This window comes from Trematomus bernacchii, unplaced genomic scaffold, assembly GCF_902827165.1.
Source record: "Trematomus bernacchii unplaced genomic scaffold, fTreBer1.1, whole genome shotgun sequence".
Taxonomy (NCBI): Eukaryota; Metazoa; Chordata; class Actinopteri; order Perciformes; family Nototheniidae; genus Trematomus; species Trematomus bernacchii.
This window is the reverse complement of record NW_022987698.1, coordinates 5,243,022-5,267,814: the sequence shown is the minus strand read 5'-3', so window position 1 is coordinate 5,267,814 and position 24,793 is coordinate 5,243,022. Positions and strand designations below refer to the sequence as shown.

Below are 24,793 nucleotides of genomic sequence, written 5' to 3'. Positions count from 1 at the left end.
ATCATTTCTCTAATAAAGTTTTTAGTAGGAATAATAAGATATCCAACAGCCTATAAATAAAACTACTGATAACATTTAAATAAAGGGATGGTTATTGTAGGCACAATACATGACTGTCTGCCATTAATCTATAAATAAAAAGGAAATGGTGAATAGTTTAAGTTTAGCTTAACATAAATGCATATAAGTTTATGTGCTATTTTTTTTCTCCAAAGGATACATATTAAGCAGCCAACACTGCAAGTTATTACAAGAATCAAGTAATTTCTCCTTTTCTGTCAGACTTCACTGACCTACGATGATTAAAAGGAAGGTTACGCCCTCTAGCGACACCTCATTGGACGTAACACTCTCTGACGTCACCGCGCAACGTAGTTCCGTAAAATGTGTACGGAAGTGTTACTACTAGTATGCTGCTTCTAGCCTCTGCTGCTGTTCAGCACATCTCATTTCAAACTTTTCGTTAGGATTAACGCGCTATTATTATAAGTTTTAAAGCTGCCACCACAGACGGGGTTGGCAGCATGACTCCATATTGAGTTTTCTTTGTAGAAAGCAGCAGATAAGTTGTTGACTTAGCGCTTTTAAGTCGAGTCAGAGGAAGTCCAGGATGAGTTCTCAGGATGTACTGAAGAATGCGTCCACTCTTGCATCGTATAATGTGTTGTTACAGGTACAGGGGGCTCACAGTCGGGATATATCAGCCCAGTGTGTTACATTTACCGACGACTAATATAATTTGTTCTATCTTAGGTGATGTTCCGTGTCCTCACCTTCTTCCTGAATGCATTTACCTTGCGGTTTGTGTCCAAAGAACTGATAGGTGTTGTCAACGTCAGGTAAGGATGCTGACAGGTGCTGAGTTGTGAGAACAGGGCAACCAGCCTATATAAGAAAAATAGCACAATGCCAACACATCGCACTGCATCAGCTGCTGTAACATTGTGTGTCTGTGTCTTTATTGTGCAGGCTTACACTACTGTACTCCACATTAGTGTTTCTATCCAGAGAAGCTTTCCGGAGAGCCTGTCTAAGTGGGGTTTCTGGGAAGAACCACAGCTGGAGACAAGTTATCAACCTGCTATGGCTGACGTGAGTTGGGTTTTATGAAATGGGTAAAGTGCTTCTAAACTTGTGTATTTGGTTTAGTTCTACTGCACGATAATAAAGATGCAAAATAATTATAACGATAATACAATTTCACCTCTTTTTGGGAGTGTTTTATGTAAGTTAATGTCTGAAAGTAGAAAAAAAAAACATTATTAAGCTTTGATGCTTTCCTGCGTGTCTTGTGTTGTCTTTCTTACCTCTCAGGTTGCCTCTTGGTGCATTGTGGGCTGCCCTGCTGATCTGTGTATGGCTCTGGCTGCTGGAGGTCCCAGACCCCCAGACCATCCCTTACTACGGCCCTGCTGTGGTGCTATTTGCTCTGTCAGGACTGCAGGAGCTCCTGGCCGAGCCCCTCTGGGTCCTGGCTCAAGCTCACATGTTTGTCCGTCTGAAAGTGGTCGCTGAGAGTTTAGCAATGATCGCTAAGTGCAGCATAACTGTGGTGATGGTGATGTTTGCCCGTGAATGGGGCCTTTACATCTTCTCTGCTGCTCACGTAAGACATTTGCTGATAATCACCCATTATTCCTGTAATAACTAACTCTATGCAATGATTTGAACAGTTTTTTTCTTAGTTGGTGTACACAGGATTCCTGGTGCTGTGCTACGCTGTTTACTTCATTCGTTTCTTGGGCTCTAAAGAAGCAGAGGAGAAGGGTTTTCCCCTGCACAGTGTCAAAGATCTCTTGCCCCGTAGAGCAAAAGGAGAGGTAGTACGGCAACACAATAAAGCACTATTTAATATTCATAATCTATTTTTATAAAACCAACCTGGAAGTTAAAGGTGTTACCATACAGTACTAATGCTCATCTTGTTCTCTGTTCATAGCCGTTGGTTGATTGGAGTCTGGCCCAGCTCACATGGAGCTTCTTCAAGCAGTCCTTCTTAAAGCAGATCTTGACAGAGGGAGAGCGCTACGTCATGACCTTCTTAAACGTCCTCAGCTTCGGAGACCAGGGAGTTTATGATATCGTCAACAATCTGGGCTCCATGGTGGCTCGCTTTATCTTCTTGCCTATCGAGGAAAGCTTTTATATCTTCTTTGCCAAAGTGCTGGAGCGGGGACGTGATGTCAAAAGTCAGAAACAGGTGTGATTCTTGAAAATGATCAAAAATAAGTCTTCCAAGAAATGAAGCATTGGTTTACTTAGATGTTGTGGGTTTCTTTTACAGGAAGACGTTGCGATTGCAGCAGAGGTCCTGGAGTGTCTGCTGAAACTGGTGCTGGTGGTCGGTCTGATCATCTCAGTGTTCGGCTACGCCTACTCTCACTTGGCTCTGGACCTTTATGGTGGCTCGCTGCTAAGCAGTGGGGCAGGTAACAGAGCCTCAACGAACTTGTTGTATTGGATATATGTGACAAAATTAGCTTTGTATAGCGTTCTTAGTCACTGCTCTCTGTTTGTTCTTCTTCTTGGTTTAAGGGCCCACTTTGCTGCGATTCTACAGCAGCTATGTTCTCCTTCTCGCTGTGAATGGTGTCACGGAGTGCTTTGTATTTGCTGCCATGAGCCAACGAGAGGTTGACAAGTAAGTTATGTAGAAATATACATTCAGTTTGATATAAACTACCTACATGGCCATCCGTGGTATAGCTCGCGGTTACATTAAATAATGTCCCAACCTTACAGCCAAGCCACTAAGATCAGCTGATCAAAACCTTTTAGCTGTTTCTTGACCACAATGAAAACCAAGGGTGATTGTAGGTTATCAGCCTTCTGCTTTTTAACAGCCTTCCCCTCAAGGTTAGCTTGCCATTTCCAAATATAGTATATTTGTTTTAGTAATGTTATTTAAAATATTTAGATGCACAGATTTTTGTGATATTTTGCACGTTTATCTGTTTTATCTGCCTAGATCAGTGTTTCTCAAACTTTTTCATACCAAGGACCACTTTACCAATAAAAAATCACTCGCGGACCACCTAACTCCACAAATATCCAAAAACACATCGTTTTTCTAGAACAGATTACAAATCGCCTGCAAATTGTACAAACAAGTGGCAACATGTGTGATGAAGGTGTTGCGCTGGGCTATATCATGCAATCCAAAGAAACTTAAGCTCGCTCCATTGCGGAGATATTCCCGCGAGAGTGCGGAAAACTTAAATGTATTTATTTATTTCAAATGTGAAATTGTACCAATATACTCATGGACCACTAGGGGGCGCTCACGGACCACCAGTGTTCCGCGGACCACACTTTGAGAAGCACTGGCCTAGATGATATCACCTCCTATATTTGCATGTTATTCGTTTTTATATTAACTTATGTATTTATTTTATGTGCACCTACCTCCCTCTTTTATGTTTGGGTTCAGTGTTGCTTGATGTGTTCTCATTTTCCTACATTCTGAATGTCATACAGGGGGATTACATAGGTTTCAGTATTTCTACATTTTCATGCTTTTATTCATGTAACCTGTAAGTTAAATCCCTATTTGTGTTTTGTCCTCAGGTATAACTTGGTGATGCTGGCTCTCTCCCTGTCTTTCCTGTTCCTGTCCTACATGCTGACATGGTGGGCTGGCAGTGTGGGCTTCATACTGGCAAACTGCCTTAACATGGGCCTCCGCATCTTGCACAGTGTTCTTTACATTCACCGCTACTTCCTGTCCAGTCAGTGGAAACCTCTGCAGGGCCTGCTGCCCTCCCCGCTCCTCCTGCTGGCTCTGGCTGTCAGTGCCGTTGTCACAGCGCTGTCTGAGGTACGAGAGAGTCGCGTGACAAGTTTGATCTCTTAATATCAACCAATGCATTTCAGTTTTATGTATTCTATATAATCACTCCTAGAGATGGGATGATACATGATTTTTGGGGAATTCGCAATAAAGTTGTCTAGCTGGCTTTTATGGTAGCAAAGCGAAAAGTAAAGCCTGGTTTCCAAAAAAAGAACTTACTCCCAAAAAGTTTCTTTAAAAAGTATTTATACTCTATTTATACCATGGGATTGTTTTTCACTAAAAAGCATATTCACCAAAAATGTGTGTCCTATCTGTGAGGCAATACAATTATTGTTTTCTAACTAAATGATTCCAGTAAGTTATTGGGTCATTATTAAAGATGTAGGCATATTTTGGATAATATGTTGAATTTGAACTATTTTGGGCAGGATAATCGTGACATGAGATGTTAATGTTGTTTATGCCTAATCTGTATTGGAGCCTGTGCAAATCAGAGCCCTAACTTGTGCTTCTTTACTCTCTGGCTGCAGGGCGTGTTCTGCTGTGACAGCGGCTGGTTGCTAAGGCTCGTCCATATCAGTGTTGGAGCAGCGTGTCTTCTCGGTGTGTTAGTGGCTGTTCTTCTCACAGAGACTCGGCTAATTCAGTTCATAAGGACTCAGCTCTTGCCCAAATACGGAAAGAAACACACTTAAAATGAAATGGAAATTGGTGGACTGAACTGGAAGAAAGCTTCTAACAAGAGCTGCTGATTGACACTTACTGACTGCGTGAAAGCATCAAGGGAACAACTTTTTTTAAACTGACTGTGTGTGTGTGTGTGTGTGTGTGTGTGTGTGTGTGTGTGTGTGTGTGTGTGTGTGTGTGTGTGTGTGTGTGTGTGTGTGTGTGTGTGTGTGTGTGTGTGTGTGTGTGTGTGTGTGTGTGTGTGTGTGTGTGTGTGTGTGGTGTGTGTGTGTGTGTGTGTGTGTGTGTGTGTGTGTGTGTGTGTGTGTGTGTGTGTGTGTGTGTGTGTGAGATCCTGTGTTGGCCCATTTAAATACAAATACAATACAAACATGTCATGATGATATATGTTGTATTAGATAATGCTGATCTACTTGAAATGAATGTATTTTTGAGAATGATGATTTTGTTAACGGAATATTGCCATATAGTAAAAAAAAAAAAAAAAACATTTATATTTGTGGTGTTGTAATTACTTATGAAGTAAAAACATGAAATGTTTAAGCTGTTAACAGCCCAAAGGTTGAATTTTTTTGGAAGTCTATTTTAAACTTAACATCCATTATTTTGCTCACATGCTTAGTTTTCGACAAGGTAAATAAGCAGGGGGACATCTGTTTCGAACTCCACTGACAAAGCATAATGGTACAAAACTATTATAATGTTGGTTAATCATTGTTTTGTGTTTAAACTGTGTGCTGACAATTTCATTGATACAAATATCTTCTGTAAGGGAATATGCACCAGCTTTTTGACATATTTGTACTTTATGAACCGTAGGTAGGTTTCAGTTCAGCCATTGTTTGACATGTTGCTTGGAAACACTTTTTGTTACTCGTTAATCCTTCCTTTGTACTTATGACCGCTGAAATAAGGGTCCCTGAGGGCTGAATAATGATGTAATTATGGAGAATGAGCAGGAAGGGGTGGGAACAACATTCTTCTCTGTGCTCGTTTTGTACATGTATTAACACTTGAGTCAGCCATGGTCTAACTTTATTGGGAAGCTTGATAGAAAGTTACTTATCTTTTGAGTCACACCTTTTGAACTTTGAGTCCAAATGGCTTGGCTTGCTAATTACCAGGTGGTGAATGTAGAGTGAGACATTGCCATATTCTTACATCATTGGGATTTATTTGAGGAAATGTAATGCCAAAAGTTGTAGCAGTGATCTCATCATTTCCTTTTGAAGCAGCAGGGAGGACAGCAGAAACATGAGAGAACACAGAGACAGAAAGGAGGAGGAGCGTATACACCTATTACGTCATGTATTAGTCTCAAGAACAGATTTATTGTCCTCTGGAGAATCACTGCTAGGGTGTGTATATATGCCAGTGTGTGTGTTGGGCTGGACTCACAAGAGAAAGAGAGAGAAAGCTGACAAGAGAGGATATTTTCTACAACTGCTCAACCAACATGTCTCAGGTAGGAGGACACTCTCTTATATTATTAAAGACTTTCTGCACAAGTCTCATATGTGTGATGTCTCATATTTGTACTCCTTCCAGCCAGGGCAGGAAGAAGATGAAATGCAGCGTCCTGAGGTGAGCGAAGAGGATCTGACTGAAACAATAAACAAACTTGGCAGAAGTGGGCCGGCGAAGAGCAAGACGACTGAAGTTATGCAGGAGTGCGGTGAGGACACACACCTAAACACCATGATAAACACACATGGAATCCTGATTTGACACTAGTCATACAGATGGAAAGCTTTCTGCATCTGGTTAAATCACACCATGGCAGTGAGTTTGTGCGAGGGGCGTTTCCTCATGATGCTGAAGTTTCCACTCCATATACAGAGAGAACAGGGGGGTTTAATGATGGGAGATTCCTTTCAAACAGTCTCCCAGTGGGATTTTGTGTGTGTGTGTGTGTGTGTGTGTGTGTGTGTGTGTGTGTGTGTGTGTGTGTGTGTGTGTGTGTGTGTGTGTGTGTGTGTGTGTGTGTGTGTGTGTGTGTGTGTGTGTGTGTGTGTGTGTGTGTGTGTGTGTGTGTGTGTGTGTCAGAGCATATCTACAAAATGACATTGCCCCTCTCTCTCCCACATTAACAATGAAATTGTTGTTTGTCCTTCTTCACAGAGAAAGTTGGTAAAGCAGCTCCCTCTGTGTTCAGTGGAGCGAGGTCAGGAACGGAGACTGTTCTCAACGCACGCTCAGGTCCACCAATAATCAGGAAGAAGCAGTAGGCTCCCTGACCATGATTGGACAACACATGTTTGGAATCTGTTGGTTTTCCAGCTGTGCTTTAGTCCACTAAAAGCCTCGGTAAAATACTCTTTTTTTTTGTGTTCTTCAATATCCTAAAGCCTGTGTTAAACACTTACAAAACACTTAATTATGTTTGGTTATGGAATGTGTATTATAGTGATAGTTAACTTCTTCAGTTGTTCAATATTTCTGCCTGAACTAATGAGAAAGCTAACAATTTTTCATCGTGTTTCTTTGTATAAACCAGACACACAGGAAGATTCTACTGGGTGGTCTATTCATTTCAAAAAAGAAATAAGATTAGTAAGAAAAAGTAGTGTTTTCCTACGGGACACACGGTGGCGGGTCTGGCGAGCTAAATGCTAACATTTGCTCTGATGACTTCATATCTGTCCAATTACTACAATCCTTCATGTTAAAAATATAAAGTTAAAAGACTAATTTTTGTCAAAAGTGTTGCAAAAAAAAAAGATTTTTAAAAATGTAATATGAGCCAATAGAAATACACAACTCAACATAACGGTCCTGTCATTTGTATTATATTTAAACAAATACATTGAAAAACTTGTTCCAATATACTAGTTTGTTTTCTTTATTTTTTATAACATAACGATTTTTTTCTTGCAGTTTTTGTCACAAAGCATTTATCTACTCTTTCCGGGTGCAGGGTAATAATGAGAAACACGAGCGAAACTGCAAGACTTTTTTTGGAAATCTGTTGTGACAAGACTTCCCATTCCGTCTCACCCATTCTACTTTTCATTGTAAGAAGTGCCAGCAATATTATAATTGTCCATTGATGTAATAAACCGTTCAAAAATATAAATGACAATGAGTTATTTTTTCTTTTTATTCCAAAAAATATTTTCATGAACGTACTGAGTGAATAAAACTTTATTAGAACAAAACTACTACAGTAGATGAGGCGGCAACTCTAGAATGAGCCATATGGAGGGTAAAGATTGAGAAAAAGCGTACAAAAGAATCAAAGCCAAACATTTAACAGCTGGATGAACACCAGCCCTTTGAGTCGTGAAAGAAAAAGATAATATTCTTAGTCTATTTCATGAATTTGTGATGTTGATCTTGGAGGATTTTGGCAGAAGACTTGGCGTCGTAGAACAGCTCGTTGATTTCCTCTATCTGCTCCCTCTCCACATTCTCTTTTCCCTGAACACGGCCCAGCAGGCTGGCTGGAGTCAGCAGCTGGGCAGCGTACCTGAGAGGAAACAGGAAGTAACAGTATGATCTCACATGCATATACAGTATAAGCCACTTCAAGGAGAAGTTGCAGGTCCTAAATGTACGATACTGAAAATAATGTATGATACTTAGCTGAAGGAGTTTCATCTGAATTTACCAGAACTACCAGTGGCACCCATAACTAACATTTAGAATAACTACTGTATATAGAAATTGTCAATCGTCTTGTTTACTTCAGAAGGCCATATAAAGGCATCAGAACTACACTGAGACTGTTTTATTAAGAGTCAAACGTTTCTTGAAGTATCTTTAAAAAAAATGTTTAGGTGAAAAAAAACATTATACCTTACTTGATAATTGCCTGTTCAGGTGTTAAAATAATTTTCTATGAAACCACTGTGGGCAATCAATGTAAAGCTGCCAACGTCTTCACTCCATTATGACACACTCTGCAAAGTTTAGTCTTACCTGAGGGTGGTCTTGGTGCCGATCTCTGCCAGGTGTGTAAGTGCTTCCTCGCTAACGGTGATCCCCTCAGTCTGAGAACGGATCTTGATGATCTACAAACCACAACATCATTAGTGACACCCTAAGAAATGTCAGAAGGCACCAAAAAAACTGTGATTTAGGGACAACAAATGTTGTTAGAAGTTTCCGGACATGCAAGTGATTGCCGGCCACTTCTCTTTGGAACAGCAATATTATGTTTTTATTAATAATCAGGGCTTTCAATTGAAAAACAGTCACTTTATGTATTAATTACTATTCCCAATATTTTATAAATGCCCCTATTGTTAGGGCAAAAGTCTCTACCCAAATGTTCTACACTGAACTGGAGGTACTTAGATGTCAAGACTCACCTGCTTCATCTCCTGTGATGTGTACAACATTGTGCGGATTATCATGACTCTGTCTAGCAAGTCAAGAGGAATCCCGTGTGGAGAGCAGATGTCCTCTGTCCCCCTGTTGAGAAACAAATCACTTTGAATACTACACATTTTACATCAAAAAAATATCATATCTGTTGTGTTTTAAAAATGTTGTTTCTTTCCACCTAAAACGCTTTAGACCTCCTACCTAATTAAACAGTTTCCTCTGTTGGAGGCAAACACAACGATAGGGGCGATGGTGCTCTCCAGCGCTCTGTGGAGGTATGTGAAGCATTCGATGTCCAGCATGTGCACCTCGTCCACAAACAGAACACCAGGAACCAGCTCAGCTACGCCCTGGTCGATGTAGCGGTTCACCACCTTGTTGATCTCATTACGAAGCTTATCTATAACCAGAAGAGAAAACGGTAATGAATCAAACACAAGTCAACTAGTCGTTAATCCAGCTGGGGATGTAGACTAGACTGTGAAGCGTTCAGGTTTCCTTTACCTGTGATTTCTGTCTTTTTTGGCTTCATCAGCTGTCCCATCATGGAGAGAATGTCCTGGCCTCCCTGAAATCCAACAGTAATTATTTGTAAACTTGTAGGGAATAGCTGTAAACTGGTACTATTTTGTTAATGTAAGCAGCTACAGTAAATGACAAGGCTTTTGCAGTAACATACCTGGGGTCTGGCATTTGCAATATCAAGGTCATGCAGTGTGACGTCTTGGACTATCTCCTTCTTTTTGTGGACATCACCTTTAGGCAGCGGCACATACTCCTCTGCCTCCAGGTCGAACTCTGTAGCAAAGGTGTCACAACGACCTTGTCTCTGTAAAGACACAGTATAACAATATGTATTAATAACATTAATTTACATTTGACCCACAGGGAGTAATGGCCACATTGCTCTGGACAGTGAAAGAAGAGAAGGAGCCAGAGCAGGTGTATGATTGAACCCAGTGCCAGGAGCAAGCTGAGGGATCAAAGGGCTTCAGAGGGCACGTCATGATACAGCTTTCAACAGTAACAAATGTGTGGTCCAGCCCTCCTGACTTGCGCTCCCTAGCCCACCTGCACCGACTAAAGGAGCCGTCATCGTGGCCTGTCAAAGAAGCATTGAGGGAGATGGAGAGATACAGGGAGCATGAAGAGCTGCAGGAATGAGAAAGGCTTGATTCAGAGTACAGGAGAAATGCAGCAGGGCTGAAAGAGATGAAAGGACACCACCATGAAGGACTGAAGAAGACAGGCAAGATGACAGAATACACTGACATTTGAATTGATCAAATATGTCGCAATATGTTGCATTTGTGACTTATCACTAAATTAAAGCATTGTATTTACATATCTTTCTACTTTTATAAAATGTGTGACAGTAGGGAGGGATGAACACGTGAAAGACATAAAAAATACCTTGACAGCTCCACTGTTTGCTTCAATGTAGATGACGTCTCCCTGTTCCACTCGCTCTTTCTGAAGACTCTCATAAATACTAGGGTCGAGCTAAGGAAACAAGACAAAACATTTTCATGTAAGAAACAGCTCCTTAACAACTGGTCAGTGTTGGGGACAACAATGGTTTAAAAATACTCTATACCACTGGAGGAAGAGAGAATAATATCAAACACAATCTGGTTGCAAGATGAATGTTATTGCTGATATATACAACTTAAACACATGTGCAAAGTACCTTAAAAAATGACAACGTACCATAAATGTATTTACTTTGACTAGGTTTATAAGTGCACCATCTCTTGTGTGCTTTAGATGCAGTAAATAGAAAAAAGAAAGGAAAGGATTACAGCTCCAGTCTGACCTTGAGCTGCTTCGTGCCTTTGCCCGTCTTCAGACCAATGATGACGTGGCTGATGGTTTTCCCGTAGCCGCCCATGGGATTCTCTGTCTCACAGGGGGTCAGCTCTGTCACCTCCCCTTCATACACCTCCTTTGTTTCTTTGATACGCAGTCCTGAATGTGGGCGACATTACAGTCACTCACAGGCGCAGTGCAGAGTGAGAGCTCAATCTGGTCTTTATATTCCTGTGTCAACTAAGCCGCCACTTCCTTCAGTCTACTGGAAAAAGCATTTTATTACAGAGAGGGAGCATGTGTGCGTGTGCCACTAATATGTATGAGCATCATCTTGTGTAATGTGATCCGAGTCTTGTTGCTCTTTCATGCAGACCGGCACGGAGTATGAGCAGCACACAGGTGGCTGATCTGCTGTGGGGAGGGTCACACAGCAAAGAGTAAGGCGAGGAGTGTCCGCTCTTATCAGCAGAGTGATGACAACTTCAAAATGAAACCCCCACCCCCCTCTGTATCCTGTTCTAGGGGAGGAGCAAAAGGTGCTGATGACCACCTCTCCCTCTACCTAAGCTCCATTTCCTACCCTGCGACAGGTACCATCAGCAGTCAGACCAACCCCGTCCCTTTATCCAGCCTTCCTTCCCAACAACATTCTCATAAATCCGCTCAAGTTCGCCTTTCAGCTGATGAGAACGGTGTGTGTTAGGACACCATGCTCTCTCTGAACAATGACTCTTCCCTGAAAGAATAAGTTAAACATACTGTATAAGGTTGTTTGACACCAAGAGAGGAAGAGTAAATTGAAAATAAATCTTGGTTAATCTGAGTGTAATCTAGTCATACTCTGTACGAAGTGGAGAGGTCAGGATAATCCATGGACCCTGCTGCGGTTTTAAATTAGACCTTTTTCGGCTAAGAGAAAGTCTGGTGATAAGATGACATCTGTTTATTATCTGCATTTTCCTTAATTTAAACATTTGCTTTAAGATGGCATTATTATTGCTTTTTATAAAATCTTTGCCCATATTTAAAAATTGCTCTTGTGTTCAGCCAATGAGACTTTTGATAGGCCCTGACAGATCAGGGTCTACCAAAACCTCAGTTCCAGTGACTGATTTGGGGGATATAAGTGATGACCAAGGAGCCAGTTCTTATTTAAGTGACACTCACCAATAGCTCTCCTGAAATTCTCCATCAATACTTCTGTTTTTTTAATCTCTGTCGAGTAGACTTCACTGCCAACCATGGGACAGAAAGGCACCTTGTTTCCCAACTCCTGTGCCATAGCCAACGCGAGGGCAGTCTGGAGGATCAAATAAAAAAAGAGTCAGCATCTGCAGCAACAAGAGGCAACATTAAACTAAGCAATACTGCTCTATTGCATCCCACAGGTCACAAGACTGTTAAACACCTGAACTTTTGAAAGTACATCCATAACATTTATCTGTTTGCAACTCATATATATCAATATTCTAATTACTGTATATAGACTATTCTGCACTTTCTATTCTATTCTATTTTTATTTTATTTACCTGTACTATTTTATCTGTTTATTGTGTTGCACTGTTGGAGGAGCCTGTGACCTAATATTTTCATTGTCATAACTACACTGTAGCTATGCACAAATGACAATAAAAGCCTTGAAACTATTGCCATTGAAGGAACACTACACACTTACCTTTCCTGTACCAGGTGGCCCTGCCAGTAACACTGCCCTTCCAGACATCTTCTTTGAACGGATCAGATCGACAATGATTCCACAAGCCTGGAGAGTGGAAACAATTAAACATAATGAATATAGACATCCAATGGAAAACAGGAATTGAATGTAATAAAAGTAGCTGGTTGTGGGATACCCAGTCTGAGTCAAGTTACAATTTAATTCAAAGCTGATAGCTTTTAGATACTATATACTCAAATGTCTGCTTTGTCCCCAAAGTACAATAAACCCCTGGCCAATCTATCCATCTGTGATACTATATTTTAGACAGCATTGCATCCCTAAGAAGTCAGGTGTCTCCTTAGACTGGAAATCAGAACATCAAGATGACTAGATTTATATATCTGTTGACAACTTGTGAATATGCTCTTTATAGAAATAGAATATGTACTTATTAATAGTACATGCATTCTCTTACAATAAAATATGAATGTGATTTATATTTAAGGTGCTTTCCCTTTAGCTCACCTCTGACCTTAGTGTGAAACAGCGACACCACAGTGCTAACGGAACTAGCTTGGTGGTGCACCTGCCTGCTATTAGCAAAATCATTGCTGCAAAATATCCTCAGCTCTTAGTGGCGGTCCACTAAACAATACAAGAGTAAAGCGAGTGCAATGAAACATGAACATTACCTCTCTTGCAGCCTCCTGGCCGACCAGACCACATGCTGACTGTTTAGCATTCCCGGCCTCGTCTAGCCCCAGTCCCTTGACGTGACTGTGAGTGGCGATCCGCTGAGTTTTAGTGGTGCTTTTTACCTCTTCGATCTTCATAGTTACTGTTACTTTACAAATATGAGGAGTAAAAACGGTAAGGCTGGTTTACTGCGAATCAAATACCCCCCGTGAGTCAGGTAATTCTCACTGCTGCAATCGGCGCCGAAACTCAAAACACAGGGAAATTGGTTTCCATGTGGGTAACTAGGGAGAATTAGCGGAAGTGATACCCTGAAGTCCCGCCCAACTCTGTCAAGTAAAACTATTGGCTGCTGTCGGCTGACGCGACACATTCATTGGCTGTAATCCACGCCAATCATTGTCATCGACATTTTCATTTCCGCTTGTGTTTCACTTGCTTTTGTCGTAGTAGAAACTGCTAGAAACTTGTCAAAGTGTAAATAAGAGTCTCGAATGAAAGCAGAACTTATTGATAGAGGGGATTCATCACACCATTGACATTGTACATTGAAGTTCTAATGAAGTGTATTTTATGTCAGGTCAGTTAACCGCTGTTTTATATTTGTTTGCTCCTGAACACAACCGTTCCGCTTTAGCATGTTGTCTCGAGTACGGAGAGCACTGACAACGAGGAAGACGTTTATCTCATGTGTTTTAATGCTAAAGTAACTTTAAAGTCTTTTTTATAGCTGTAGATGTTTTGTAATTACAAAAGCGTGTTGTTGAAGGTGTTTTATGTGTGTCAACAAATGAAAAGACAGCAAATAACTCAGTTTTACGCTGGAGCTGAGTTCAAGGTCCAGCTCGGAGTAAACAACATTCGCAAGCCGGTTAACATTACATCCAACTGGTGTAGAAATGTCAGAGTCGGCTGACAGTCGGACAAAAACGTTGAATTTCAACGTTGGGGTTCTCGGACATGTCGACAGCGGGAAGACATCGCTCGCCAGGTCGCTGAGCAGCACCGCCTCCACGGCTGCCTTCGACAAGAACCCGCAGTCCCGGGAGAGAGGCATCACGCTTGACCTCGGCTTCTCCTCCTTCACGGTGGAGCTTCCCGACCACCTGCGGGACAGCGAAGGCCAGAAGCAGTATGACAATCTGCAGTTTACCCTGGTGGATTGTCCGGGACACGCCTCTCTTATTCGGACTATCATTGGGGGTGAGCTCTCTGAATTCTCTGCAAGTGTGTTGGTGCTAGATGTCACTCATGTTGTGGGATGTAACTATGTGCAGTCACACAAGAACTGTACAGTACAAATGTATGGTGCTTTACTTGAGCCTTTTATTTCAATGCTACTTTATACTTCTACTTTGTTACTAGTTAGTTTATAGATTACGATGTTGTTGTACATTCAACTACACTACCTAACATCGTACATCGTTAGTCATATAATCGACTAGCTGTTTGACAGAAAATACTATTTTCATTGTGTTCTACATTGACCACTTTTACTTTGAAGTCTTTAAGTACATTAGTACATTTTTACATGCAGTCGTGGTGACAGTAGCATTCTGCTTACACTACATCCTCCTCACTGTTATCACACACACATGAACCTATCCAGCAGAGGGAGTCTTTTCTCTTCCAGCATCTGGGTTGATCCTGCTATGTTGACTTAGATGTTGGGATTGTTAGAAATAACTACAGTGGGTTCAAGAGCAGATAATGAGAACGCTAACTCAGAGGGACACTTTCTCTATTACCTGCTTTCTCTATTAGTCCCCAATATGTGTCCCTATGAATGAATAAGCAGACTTTTTAAAACCTAAAGAGTGTAATATACACAGACTCTGATATAAGTAAGTCTTGGTAATAAATCAGACTAAATGCACTTAATAAAAACTGCTGTGCAGGGTTACAACATTCTAAATTAAATCAATGAGCCAGTGGGGTGGCACATGCTGTAGATTAGGGAGGAAGGAAAGTGTGGGGATTGGGGTATGCATTAAACTTCCCCTTCTGTCCCAAGTGGGGAGAGCACAGGAAAGAGAGGGAGCCAAATAGAAGGAGAGAAAAGAGGAGAACACAGGAAAGAGAGTGTGCCAAACTCAGGAAAAGAAAAAAGGGAAAGGAAAGACAACCAAGTGAGCTGCAGCTCTGGTTTCAACCCTCTAGCCGTTTTCATCTCTTTGCTTCAGTGCACCCCTCCCCTAATTTCTCTTCTTGTTCAACTGTTATTTTTAGGTATCTATATCCATTCCTGTTTATATTGCTGTTGTCGGCTTCATAGTCTCTACTCACAGTTCCTACATAGCTGCTTGCGGCTTTTCATCCAAGTCAGTTATATCTTACATCCTATTGATGATTGTTTTTTCATTTTCTGCCTTCTCTAGGTGCCCAAATCATTGACCTGATGATGCTGGTGGTGGATGTGGTGAAAGGCGTGCAGACTCAGACTGCAGAGTGTCTGCTGATAGGAGAGCTGACCTGCCCTCGCATGGTGGTTGTTCTCAACAAGATCGACCTGCTGCCTCCCAACAAAAGACAGAGTGCCATTGAGAAAATGACCAAGAGGCTGCACAAAACTCTGGAGAACACCAGGTCGGCATTTATGCAAGTTTAATAATATGGTGGGGAATTCTGTGGAAGTGTGGGTTATGGCATCCCGCGTACTCCCGGTGGCCGGCAGGACTGAATCTCTGTCAGACTTCCTCACTCATTACACATTCTGTCTCCCTGCCTGCATTCCAGCGTCTGTCTGTCAGACCCACTTGTTTCTTATTCAAAGAAACTTTATCCATTACTTCAACATCAAAGCATGAAATATTTTCAATACAACTGTTTTTCTGTTGGCCAGATTTAAGGAATGTCCAGTGATTGCTGTGGCAGCGAAGCCTGGGGGCCCGGAGGCTCCTGACACAGAGGAGCCACAAGCAGTGCCAGAGTTAATAGAGGTAAAGTCCGGAAACACACTCGTCCCCCTCCATTGTTACTCATTTAGCTCAAAAGTGCACATAAGTTCTCACTTATGCACTTAAGAACAAGTGCTGCGATGTCAGATGTCATTGTCAATTGGTGATAAAATGCTTAAGAAAATCCTCAGATGAAAAAACATAATAGATTATTTGTTCAATCAACAAAGTAAACACTGAAAGTAAAAAATGGCGGTGGTTAAAGGCAAACTGTTAATCCCTGTATTTGTTGTTTTATATATCATATCATATATAATATATTCATATTCTCTTTATGAAATGATACTAAAGCACCCAAACTAAAATAAAGAAAAAACATTTAAAATCGTGTACCCTTGCAGAATAATGACAGTGGTTATCTTTTGTGTGATCAAATATATTTTTCTTCTTGCCCTCTTGGTGCTCTGTATCAGCTTTTGAAGAAACAGACGTACCTCCCCCAGAGAGACCCCAAAGGTGACCTCCTGATGGCTGTGGACCATTGCTTCTCTATCCGTGGTCAGGGAACAGTCATGACAGGCACCATCCTGCAGGGGTCGCTGGCCATCAATGACACTGTGGAAATCCCAGCACTAAAGGTATGTTTATAAAACTTGGACATGAATTCTGAATCTCTGATATTTACAAGCAGGTAACTGAGTGCTGGAAATTCTTTCGATAAACCACAGAGATTGGGAAGTTGAGGAGTTGAGTGGAAGTGGGCAGACTGAGGGAGGGATGTCCGAGTGGGTGCAGAGGATGTGTCAGTTTAATGTGAGGAGAGGATGAGGGGACTGGGTGGATTTGGCGGCCCAGGAGTTTGGTAATTCAGAGCAGATGCACACCATCAGCCAGGCTCAGAAAACTGTGTCTGCAGTTTTCACGTTCACCTCTTGGTGGCAGCAAATGGCTAAACTAGCAGTCATTTGATATCGAGCCTTAACCTGTGCAGATACCGCTGTGTTGGTCAGTGTTTGATGGACAGCAAAAACAAACAGAAAATGTGTTGGTATGCCGAATACCCAAGTCATAGTTGGAACGATAAACATGTAGCAGGACAGATAACTTTAAATCGTTCATTCGTAAAAGGGATTAGTTTGTGGATGTACAGTAAAAAAAAACTTTAATTAAGTTAACAAAACTTGACATAAATATATTTTTAAAGACCAATTTGATCAAAACAATATGTGCATTTATGGGTAATGCAGTATTTTGAAATGTAGCTCTGTAATATTTTAAAGAAAGAAGTAGCTTAACTGCTAGCGGTCCATATTTAATTAGGTGTACACTTAAGTATGTGCATTTCATTTCAAAAACCCTCTTAAGGACCTTTTCCTTTAAATATATTATAAAACATCTCTGTACAGTGGAGATACTTTCATATCACTTTCTATGAAAGTCATTACTCATGGTCTACACAAAAAGACAACTGCTTAAAGTGTCCAATGTTTTGTTTTATAATAATTGCCATGAGTGGAATAAAACTGATAAATTAATAAATAAATATAACATATCTTATAATATGAATCTATGCAGTATCATTGTATGTGTTAAAACAGTATAGTACATATTTATGTTTATACTCATCATTTCATTTTATTGTTGGTGGTAAATGGTATACGGTTCTACTTTAGAAATGTATCTTTAAGGTATAAAGAAACAATATGATGCATGCAAAGTAAGAAAAGGAACAAATACATATTGTTAAACTTGCTTTTCTATCATGATTGATTATGTCATTTTTATACATTAAAGGTACAGTTCACAGGATCAACATTGTTGTTGTTGATGTGAGTTGCAGGGTTTGAAATACCGGCCGTGCAGGTCTGCTTTCACTTGTTAGAAGTACATTGGTTCAAAGCACCCACAAATACATAAGAGAAGCTTCCCAGGAAAATATGAATATGTCATTTAAGGGTGAGCTGTCCCCTTTTTAAGGGTTTTATTGCTAAAGAAGACAGACATTAGTCACTGATGATGCAGCATAAATGCTTTTAAATGAATGAAAATACATCGCTCTTTACCCGCCTCTAACAATGAAACATTATGATTAAGCATGCATTATTATTGATGCATCAATATGTATTTATTTTTTGACAATGGATGTTGCACCATAGATGCAGTGTATCGTAAGTGTAATCAAAAAGCATAATACATGCACGCTAATCCACTCTAAAGAGATGTGGTCTTCATTGAAATTTAAATAACTGTTATTCAGTTATTTCATCTTATGCGGAATTCCATGATATAGTTTCTACGTTTTCAATTTAAAATGTAAAGAATTCAAACCAAAAATAACAGAAAAACACTTGCACTTTTAGCAGCTTTAATGTAACATACTTTAAATCTTTCTCTGAGTTTTGTTGGAAATCTGTGTGTTGATTATGAAATATATTATTATTTATTATATTTCTATGCTCTCTGACATCAGGTGACCAAGAAGATAAAGTCGGTGCAGATGTTTCGGAGACCGGTGTCGGGGGCCATGCAGGGGGATCGTGTGGGTGTGTGCGTGACACAGTTTGACCCCAAACTGTTAGAGCGGGGTGTGGTGTGCACCCCAGGGTCCCTGCGCACCCTCTATGCAGCTCTCATCTCTGTGAGGAAGATCGGCTACTTCAAGGGCTCTCTATCCACCCGAGCCAAGTTCCACATCACCGTGGGCCATGAGACAGTCATGGCGAGGGTTACCTTCTTTGGCTTGCCACCCGTGGGTGCCTCAGAGCCCCCCTCAGTCACTAACCAACCTCCATCACAGCCCTGCCCGCTGGATACACCCTTCACCTTCGAGAGGGAGTACTTCCACCAGGATGAATATGTCATCGCTCAGGGAGAGGCGAGTCCAGGGTGTGACCCAGAGCAATGGGCCCTGTTGGAGTTTGAGCGGCCAGTCACATGCCCCTTACTCTGCCTGGTGATTGGCTCAAAGCTGGACACAGACATTCACGCCAATGCATGCCGCTTGGCCTTCCAAGGCCGTCTCCTCCAAGGGTTTGAAGATAAAGGCTATGCCGAGTCTGCTCTGCCTCGCCTGCGCATCTTCAAGACCAAACACAAGGAGGGCCAGGTGGAACGGGTGAGTTGAACTCTAAGACGTTTATTTAAATGGTTTTTTTCCTTACTTTCCTCTCTCCTTACCCCGGAGGGTTGCCCGTGCCCCTCTACCCTTTCTATCGCCTTGTAGTGCTCTGGTTCTTCTTTGGATGTTTGTCATTGCTGGTGTCAATGGAGCGTGCCTCTCAGACAGAGCCCCTATTGCACAGTCATAAACAGGCACACACAAACAACACGCCGGCCTTGTGATCACAGTTTGAGGCATGAATGTGTATGCATGCCTTAGCATGTGCTTTGAGACAGAGGTGTGCGTGGGTGGCAGACTGACGCCACTCGTCCTGTCTAGCGGTTAGACGTTGGCACTGTTTGGACACACCTGAGCGGCGGTATCAGGAATAACCACATGACTGTGTGAGTGAGTCCATCAGACTCAGCGTTTTCTCTCTCTCTACACACGCCGTTGTTCTTGTTTTACTGCTGTCACGCTCCATCCTCAATCCTGAGCTCCAGTTCATACCGATCCATATCTCATCTAATCTAATGCTGTTGTTTTCTTCTGGAAATCAACATTAGATATAAGAGTTTTTCAATGTGTTATAACTCTCTAACTCCTCACAGTTTATGTTTTTGTTATGACTCGTCATACTGCACTGTACAGTTAAAGTTTTCTGTGTGCCCTCGTGCAGGGTCAGACTCAGGTCAGGGGTCAAGTGTATGAACTAGTTTCCTGCTGTTAGCACCTCAGGCTGTTGACAGCTCCAGTCAGTGACTCAGGAGTCAAACAGCGTGTGAGAAGAGGTCAGTCCTTGGTCATGTAAAGTTACATGTGTACTTCATCTGTCTCTCAGAAAGAGCCAGTTATGTTTCTAGACTTTGAGTAAAAGAACACATTCTGGCATTGTTGAGATATGACGGGCTCATACAGTCACAATTCATACGGTCTGTCGGACATGTACAGCAACAGTATTTTTTTTATCAGCGCATCAGTCATGCTTGAGGGATGTCGGGGTCAAATGTTCAAGAATGAATGAGGGTTAGGCAGAAGAGAGAGGAAGAGCCGGCGCGAGGGGGTGAGTCGGAGACAGAGCGGTGCCCTCATGTTATCAGATTAGTGGCGGGTAAGATCGACTTAGTGATGGATGATAAGAAAGAAATACAAACAAATATAGCATAAAATGTGCAGGGGGGATGAAAGAGAGGATGCCAGACATCCAGGCGGCGAGCTTCGAGGAATGCGGCTTGCGGCGAATGGTGCAGTTGAGGAGGACACAGGACTGAAGATCAGCTCTTCTTCCTCACTCTGCCATGCTGACACAGTGAAATCATGACAACCCACAAGACCCAGATTAGAGGAAGGAAATATGAGATCAAACTAAAGCACATCCTGACATTTTCACAGCTCTGATTAGATCACATGCTTCCACACCATTTGAAGTACTTCTAATCACTTTATCTGTCATTAGTCCTGCAGCTCATGGAGCGCTCTTCCTCTCTGTTGTGTTCAGGTGACCGATGATTACACTGTGATTGGCCGCAACCTGTTCAAGAAGGAGACCAACCTCCAGCTCTTCATCGGGTTAAAGGTCACACTGTCAACGGGCGAGACTGGTGTCATCGAGGGTGGGTTTGGACAGAGCGGGAAGTTCAAGATTCGAGTGCAAGGTAAGAACAACCTCAGGTGAGACTTGACACCACCAATCACACTACTGTAGCTCCTGACACTGTTTAATGCAGGCTGTGTCATGCAAAGCAATCTACTGTGACTTTGATGATGTTGCATAGCCTCCCTCTTCAGCAAGACTCGCACCGAGAGCACTTCCTCTATCTTTCCTTGGACGTTGGGGGCTCTGCGGACAGTCTTTCAGGATGCGGTAAGAGTGGTAGGCCCGACATCCTGAGCCACATTCCCAGAATTCCTCCGGGGATTGCCTTGTGTTCCGGGGGAAGTCTGTTCCGTGTTTATTTTACCTTCTGTTGCTTCGGACCCACTGCTCCGCACCGGGAGGGAAGAGAAAACAAAAACATTTAGAAAGAGAACCTCACCTACATCCTTTTCACTGACTCACATACTCAAAAGTCTTAAACATACTAACACACGCATCGTCACACATGGACATGGGGTTAGTCGATTTGACAAAAACGTGAACATACTTTTTTTATGTCAGGTTACAGATGTCACATATCACAATGTAGTTCTTATTATTATAATTATTATCTTATTATTATTCTGTAAATTAATTTGAGGCTAACAAACACATTTTATACTTTGTTTTATATTGAACGTCCATAAAAACAAACAAAAAACCCAGCTTACGTAAAACAACACTAAAATATTTTGGGATTTTAGATTTGGGCTTCCTGAAAACAAAGTATAATTTCCAGTGCTACAGAATTGAACGTTAACTACAAATAAATAACAACCTGACGTTACAATGTGCAGTATAAAACTCACACAATGTGTAACAGGATATGCTCTATTTTTATTTCAAAACGCGCTGTCAAAGAAACTCCAGTGTGCGTCTGGTAATAGAGTTCCTCCTCATCATGAGTTGGTTGGGATGTCTCCTCCTGCTCTGTATCAACCTCTCTCATGTCTGCCCATCGTGAATCAGCAAGATTTTGAAATCATGCGACAATAGATACCCCTGTGGAAACTGTGTTGCCTAATCTGGTGGACACATTTACACCCTTTCACAGTACTTACTCTCATATCGCCCAACACTATATAAACATAACACCTCATAGTTTCTCCTTTTTGGGGCAAAAATAGGTGAAATGATGGCAATATATCCTACAATACCTTTCACCGACGTCAATGTCATAATGTCTTACAGTAGGTGCAGCTAACCTTTACTGCTGGCATTTTAACTCTGAAGTTTTGCTTTCTGGCAGTTAGACATTTTTAAAGCTTTACAATTTCTTTACTTCTCAAATGTATGTGCTTTTCCTTTAAATATATATAAATACATAATTTGTCTTTGCATGACTTGTTGCTAATTGTCAGTACCCGTTTCTGTTGACTTCCCGTTGCTCTATCCAATTCTCTTTTACTTGCAGTCTTTTAATAAGGATGCTTACATAAGGTTGAAGGCTTTCATGCAGACTTACTTGATTTTCTGTCACTCTGCTCATATCTGCATTATTTCTGCTTTTCTCTATTATTCAATTAAAATGGTTTGGTCCACAAATGTTCATCAACATTTCCTTCAGCTTAAGGGGATACCATTACCATTGTTTGACCCAAAAAATAAAAGAAAGAAATCCCCAAAAATGTATAGGGACAGTAAGATTATCAGGCCCTCCTCTTCTCTGTTTTAAACCTGGTATGATATTGCTCCTCCAAAATAAACCTTCTGCCAACTTGGCCACTTAATTAATCAACGCCATTTTATAACCATAGTTGGCTCGTATATTTTGGACACTGCCTTGAGTGTGCCTCTAATCAAATGCTCAATGCTACAAATGCACTTAACTTGATTATCATGCTTTAGGCAGAGTCCCGTTCCATTTTTAAATATGAACAGTATTCTTGTTATGTAAGAAAACTGAGACATTTCTTTATATAAATATTAACAGGGCTCTTACGGTCATTAAAAACCTGGAAAAGTCATGGAAATTCAAAATGCAAATTCCAGGCCCTGGAAAAGTTTGCAAAACAATATTTTTCCCAAAGTTTTGGAAAAGTCATGGAAATGTAACTAAAGTTGCATCAAATATAATTTATATTTGATCTAATCGCCGAAATAGTAATACTATAATGATAATAAATACTGTATCGCATAGTAATGAAACGTAAAATGGCATTTAACTGTCGAGGTATTTTGCTGGTGAGAGATTTTAGTTGCTTTAGCGTGTAGAAGCTAGTAAGCCTATTTGATTTGTTTTAGATAGGCACAACATGTTTCATATGCAGACCTTATTTTCCTGTTCCATGTTAAAATCAACAATTTTCAGTGGTACCGCTGAGAAAGAGTAATTATTTTGGTCATGGAAAAGTCATTGAAAATCATTGGTGAAAAAGTGTATGAACCCTGTATTAAGTAATTTATTTGAGGACAAACGTGTAAAGGTGAACTTGTTATCACTTGTATCTGAACACGCATCATTTAAGTTTGGGTGTGTGAGTGTGTTCCGTGGTGGTAAGCGGACATTGTCAGCTGATGGTAGATAACAAGAAGAGATTTCTGTCTGCGCGGCAACCATAACAACCCTCACATTGGCATAACGATAACAAGAAGAATGCTGGCGCCATTGTGCGTGACGTCAAACAGCCAGCGTGTAAAGGAGTCTACCCAGAACATGTCTAACTTTCCGTGTGCAAAACTGCAAACAAAGACAAGAGAGTGTGATAGCAGGAACATGTAGAGCTCAGTGTTCACAGGGAACAGCTCAGTGGGGCTGAGAAGGAGGAGGAGAGTCAGGAGGAGCCAGACTAACGCAGATATTTGAGGAGACCTCTGCACATTTTCATCCGTTACATCAGGAGGATGAAGGCATCAGTTGAACTCGAGGTCAGCACACCGAACAGGCTCCACTGATACAGCGCCTAGCCTCTGCACACATAACAGGGAAGAAAAGATCAGTATCAAGCATCAGATATACGTACAGAGATGGCCTAAATACTGCACATAGTGTAGGACAGTTATAATCTAGATGTATTACATATGGGGATTTGTTTATTCAACGATTGTTTTTTGTATAATCAACCTTTTTACGTGACCTGCCTGTTTATCTTTTCTTCAGAGGGTCTCTGCCCAGAAACCAAGCAGTTGTTATCCTCCACCTCTAAGAAGAAAGGGAAGGGTGGGAGCAAAGGAGGAGCAGCAAATGAAGAGGAACCCAAAACTGATTCCCAGCCTGTCAGCATTCACTTGCATTTCAAGCGGTATGTCTTCGATCCCCATAAAAAGATGGTCCAGTCTTGACCGGTGTTGCCCCCACTTCAGCCTGTCATGGTGTCCTAGTGCTTCAGACAGGGCCGTCCCAGAGGTCATGTAGAGGTGAAGGGAATACTGGCCTCTGTATCAGGGGTATGATCATTTTCTTGTGATGGCGACAGTCTGCTGAAATGCAATGATTGTGGAATGCTGAACGCATGTGAAACCATTTTCTTTTTGTCTCCCTTCATGGAGATGGACTTAATCCAGTTTGCTTCATCACAAGGGTGGAAGCAGCTTTTTTGTTCCCGATGCTTTTGAGTTGTCTTAACCAATCAGTACTGTTTTGTCTGAATCAATTCTTTTGACTTGCAGCAAACTTCTTTTTCATTATGTTTCTGATTTCGCTGAGCCTTGATTGGCAAAAACACATCAGCTAGAATTACAGAAATACTTACTCAAGGATTTCCACAGGTCACTGCACTCGCTTCTTGCTCTCTGGCTGGGATAAAGGTCATGTTTTATTTTGGGTTTTATTGACTGTGTGATTTCAAAAGGATTTGTTCGTATTGCAATATTTCCCTTTGTCATTTCATTTGACTTTATTGACAGTTTGTAGAGCCTTATTTGGCCGAGGATAGAGGTTATCCCAGTCTAGAAGTTTCTTAAGATGAATGAGTGCTTTCAGAAAAAACGAATAAAGCAAAACCTTTGCTATAAATGTGTTTCTGACTGATATTTTCTGTGTGAACATTGATATTGCATAATAAAACTTTAAAAATGGACGAGATACTTGTGGCCCAAACCCCACAAAAACCCCAAAACAGTGTTTATGTACAAAATATATACTTTTTAAATATGAAGCACTCCAGCAAGCTGCAGTTTGTTGGTGCAGTACCAACAGCAGTCAAAATAGATACTATTCCCATTCATAGTGAACCCCAAACT

At 41.3% G+C, this 24,793-nt stretch overlaps 4 protein-coding genes across 4 annotated transcripts; 3 read left to right on the top strand and 1 right to left on the bottom strand.

Annotated features, from left to right (window-relative positions):
- Positions 1-610: 610 nt before the first annotated feature.
- rft1 (RFT1 homolog) lies at positions 611-4,650 on the top strand. The gene is made up of 10 exons (XM_034139066.1): positions 611-673; positions 754-839; positions 970-1,092; positions 1,315-1,606; positions 1,686-1,820; positions 1,940-2,200; positions 2,285-2,429; positions 2,536-2,641; positions 3,568-3,817; positions 4,324-4,650. Exons 1-10 carry the CDS (start codon positions 611-613, stop codon positions 4,486-4,488), a joined length of 1,626 nt encoding a protein of 541 aa, XP_033994957.1. The 3' UTR covers positions 4,489-4,650.
- Positions 4,651-5,758: 1,108 nt separating this feature from the next.
- On the top strand, positions 5,759-7,552 carry mustn1a (musculoskeletal, embryonic nuclear protein 1a). Its single transcript, XM_034138776.1, has 3 exons — positions 5,759-5,945; positions 6,029-6,155; positions 6,602-7,552. The coding sequence occupies exons 1-3, from the start codon at positions 5,937-5,939 to the stop codon at positions 6,706-6,708; spliced, it is 243 nt and encodes an 80-aa protein (XP_033994667.1). The 5' UTR covers positions 5,759-5,936; the 3' UTR covers positions 6,709-7,552.
- A 14-nt stretch (positions 7,553-7,566) lies between these two features.
- Positions 7,567-13,285, bottom strand: ruvbl1 (RuvB-like AAA ATPase 1). The gene is made up of 11 exons (XM_034138775.1): positions 12,975-13,285; positions 12,298-12,384; positions 11,789-11,921; positions 10,626-10,777; positions 10,223-10,312; positions 9,489-9,638; positions 9,314-9,377; positions 9,011-9,209; positions 8,794-8,896; positions 8,402-8,493; positions 7,567-7,949 (listed from the first exon to the last, which is right to left on the bottom strand). The coding sequence occupies exons 1-11, from the start codon at positions 13,113-13,115 to the stop codon at positions 7,790-7,792; spliced, it is 1,371 nt and encodes a 456-aa protein (XP_033994666.1). The 5' UTR covers positions 13,116-13,285; the 3' UTR covers positions 7,567-7,789.
- Positions 13,286-13,399: 114 nt separating this feature from the next.
- On the top strand, positions 13,400-24,569 carry eefsec (eukaryotic elongation factor, selenocysteine-tRNA-specific). The gene is made up of 7 exons (XM_034138774.1): positions 13,400-14,181; positions 15,357-15,564; positions 15,821-15,917; positions 16,349-16,513; positions 18,346-18,990; positions 20,474-20,630; positions 23,712-24,569. Exons 1-7 carry the CDS (start codon positions 13,878-13,880, stop codon positions 23,891-23,893), a joined length of 1,758 nt encoding a protein of 585 aa, XP_033994665.1. The 5' UTR covers positions 13,400-13,877; the 3' UTR covers positions 23,894-24,569.
- The last annotated feature ends 224 nt before the right edge of the window (positions 24,570-24,793 follow it).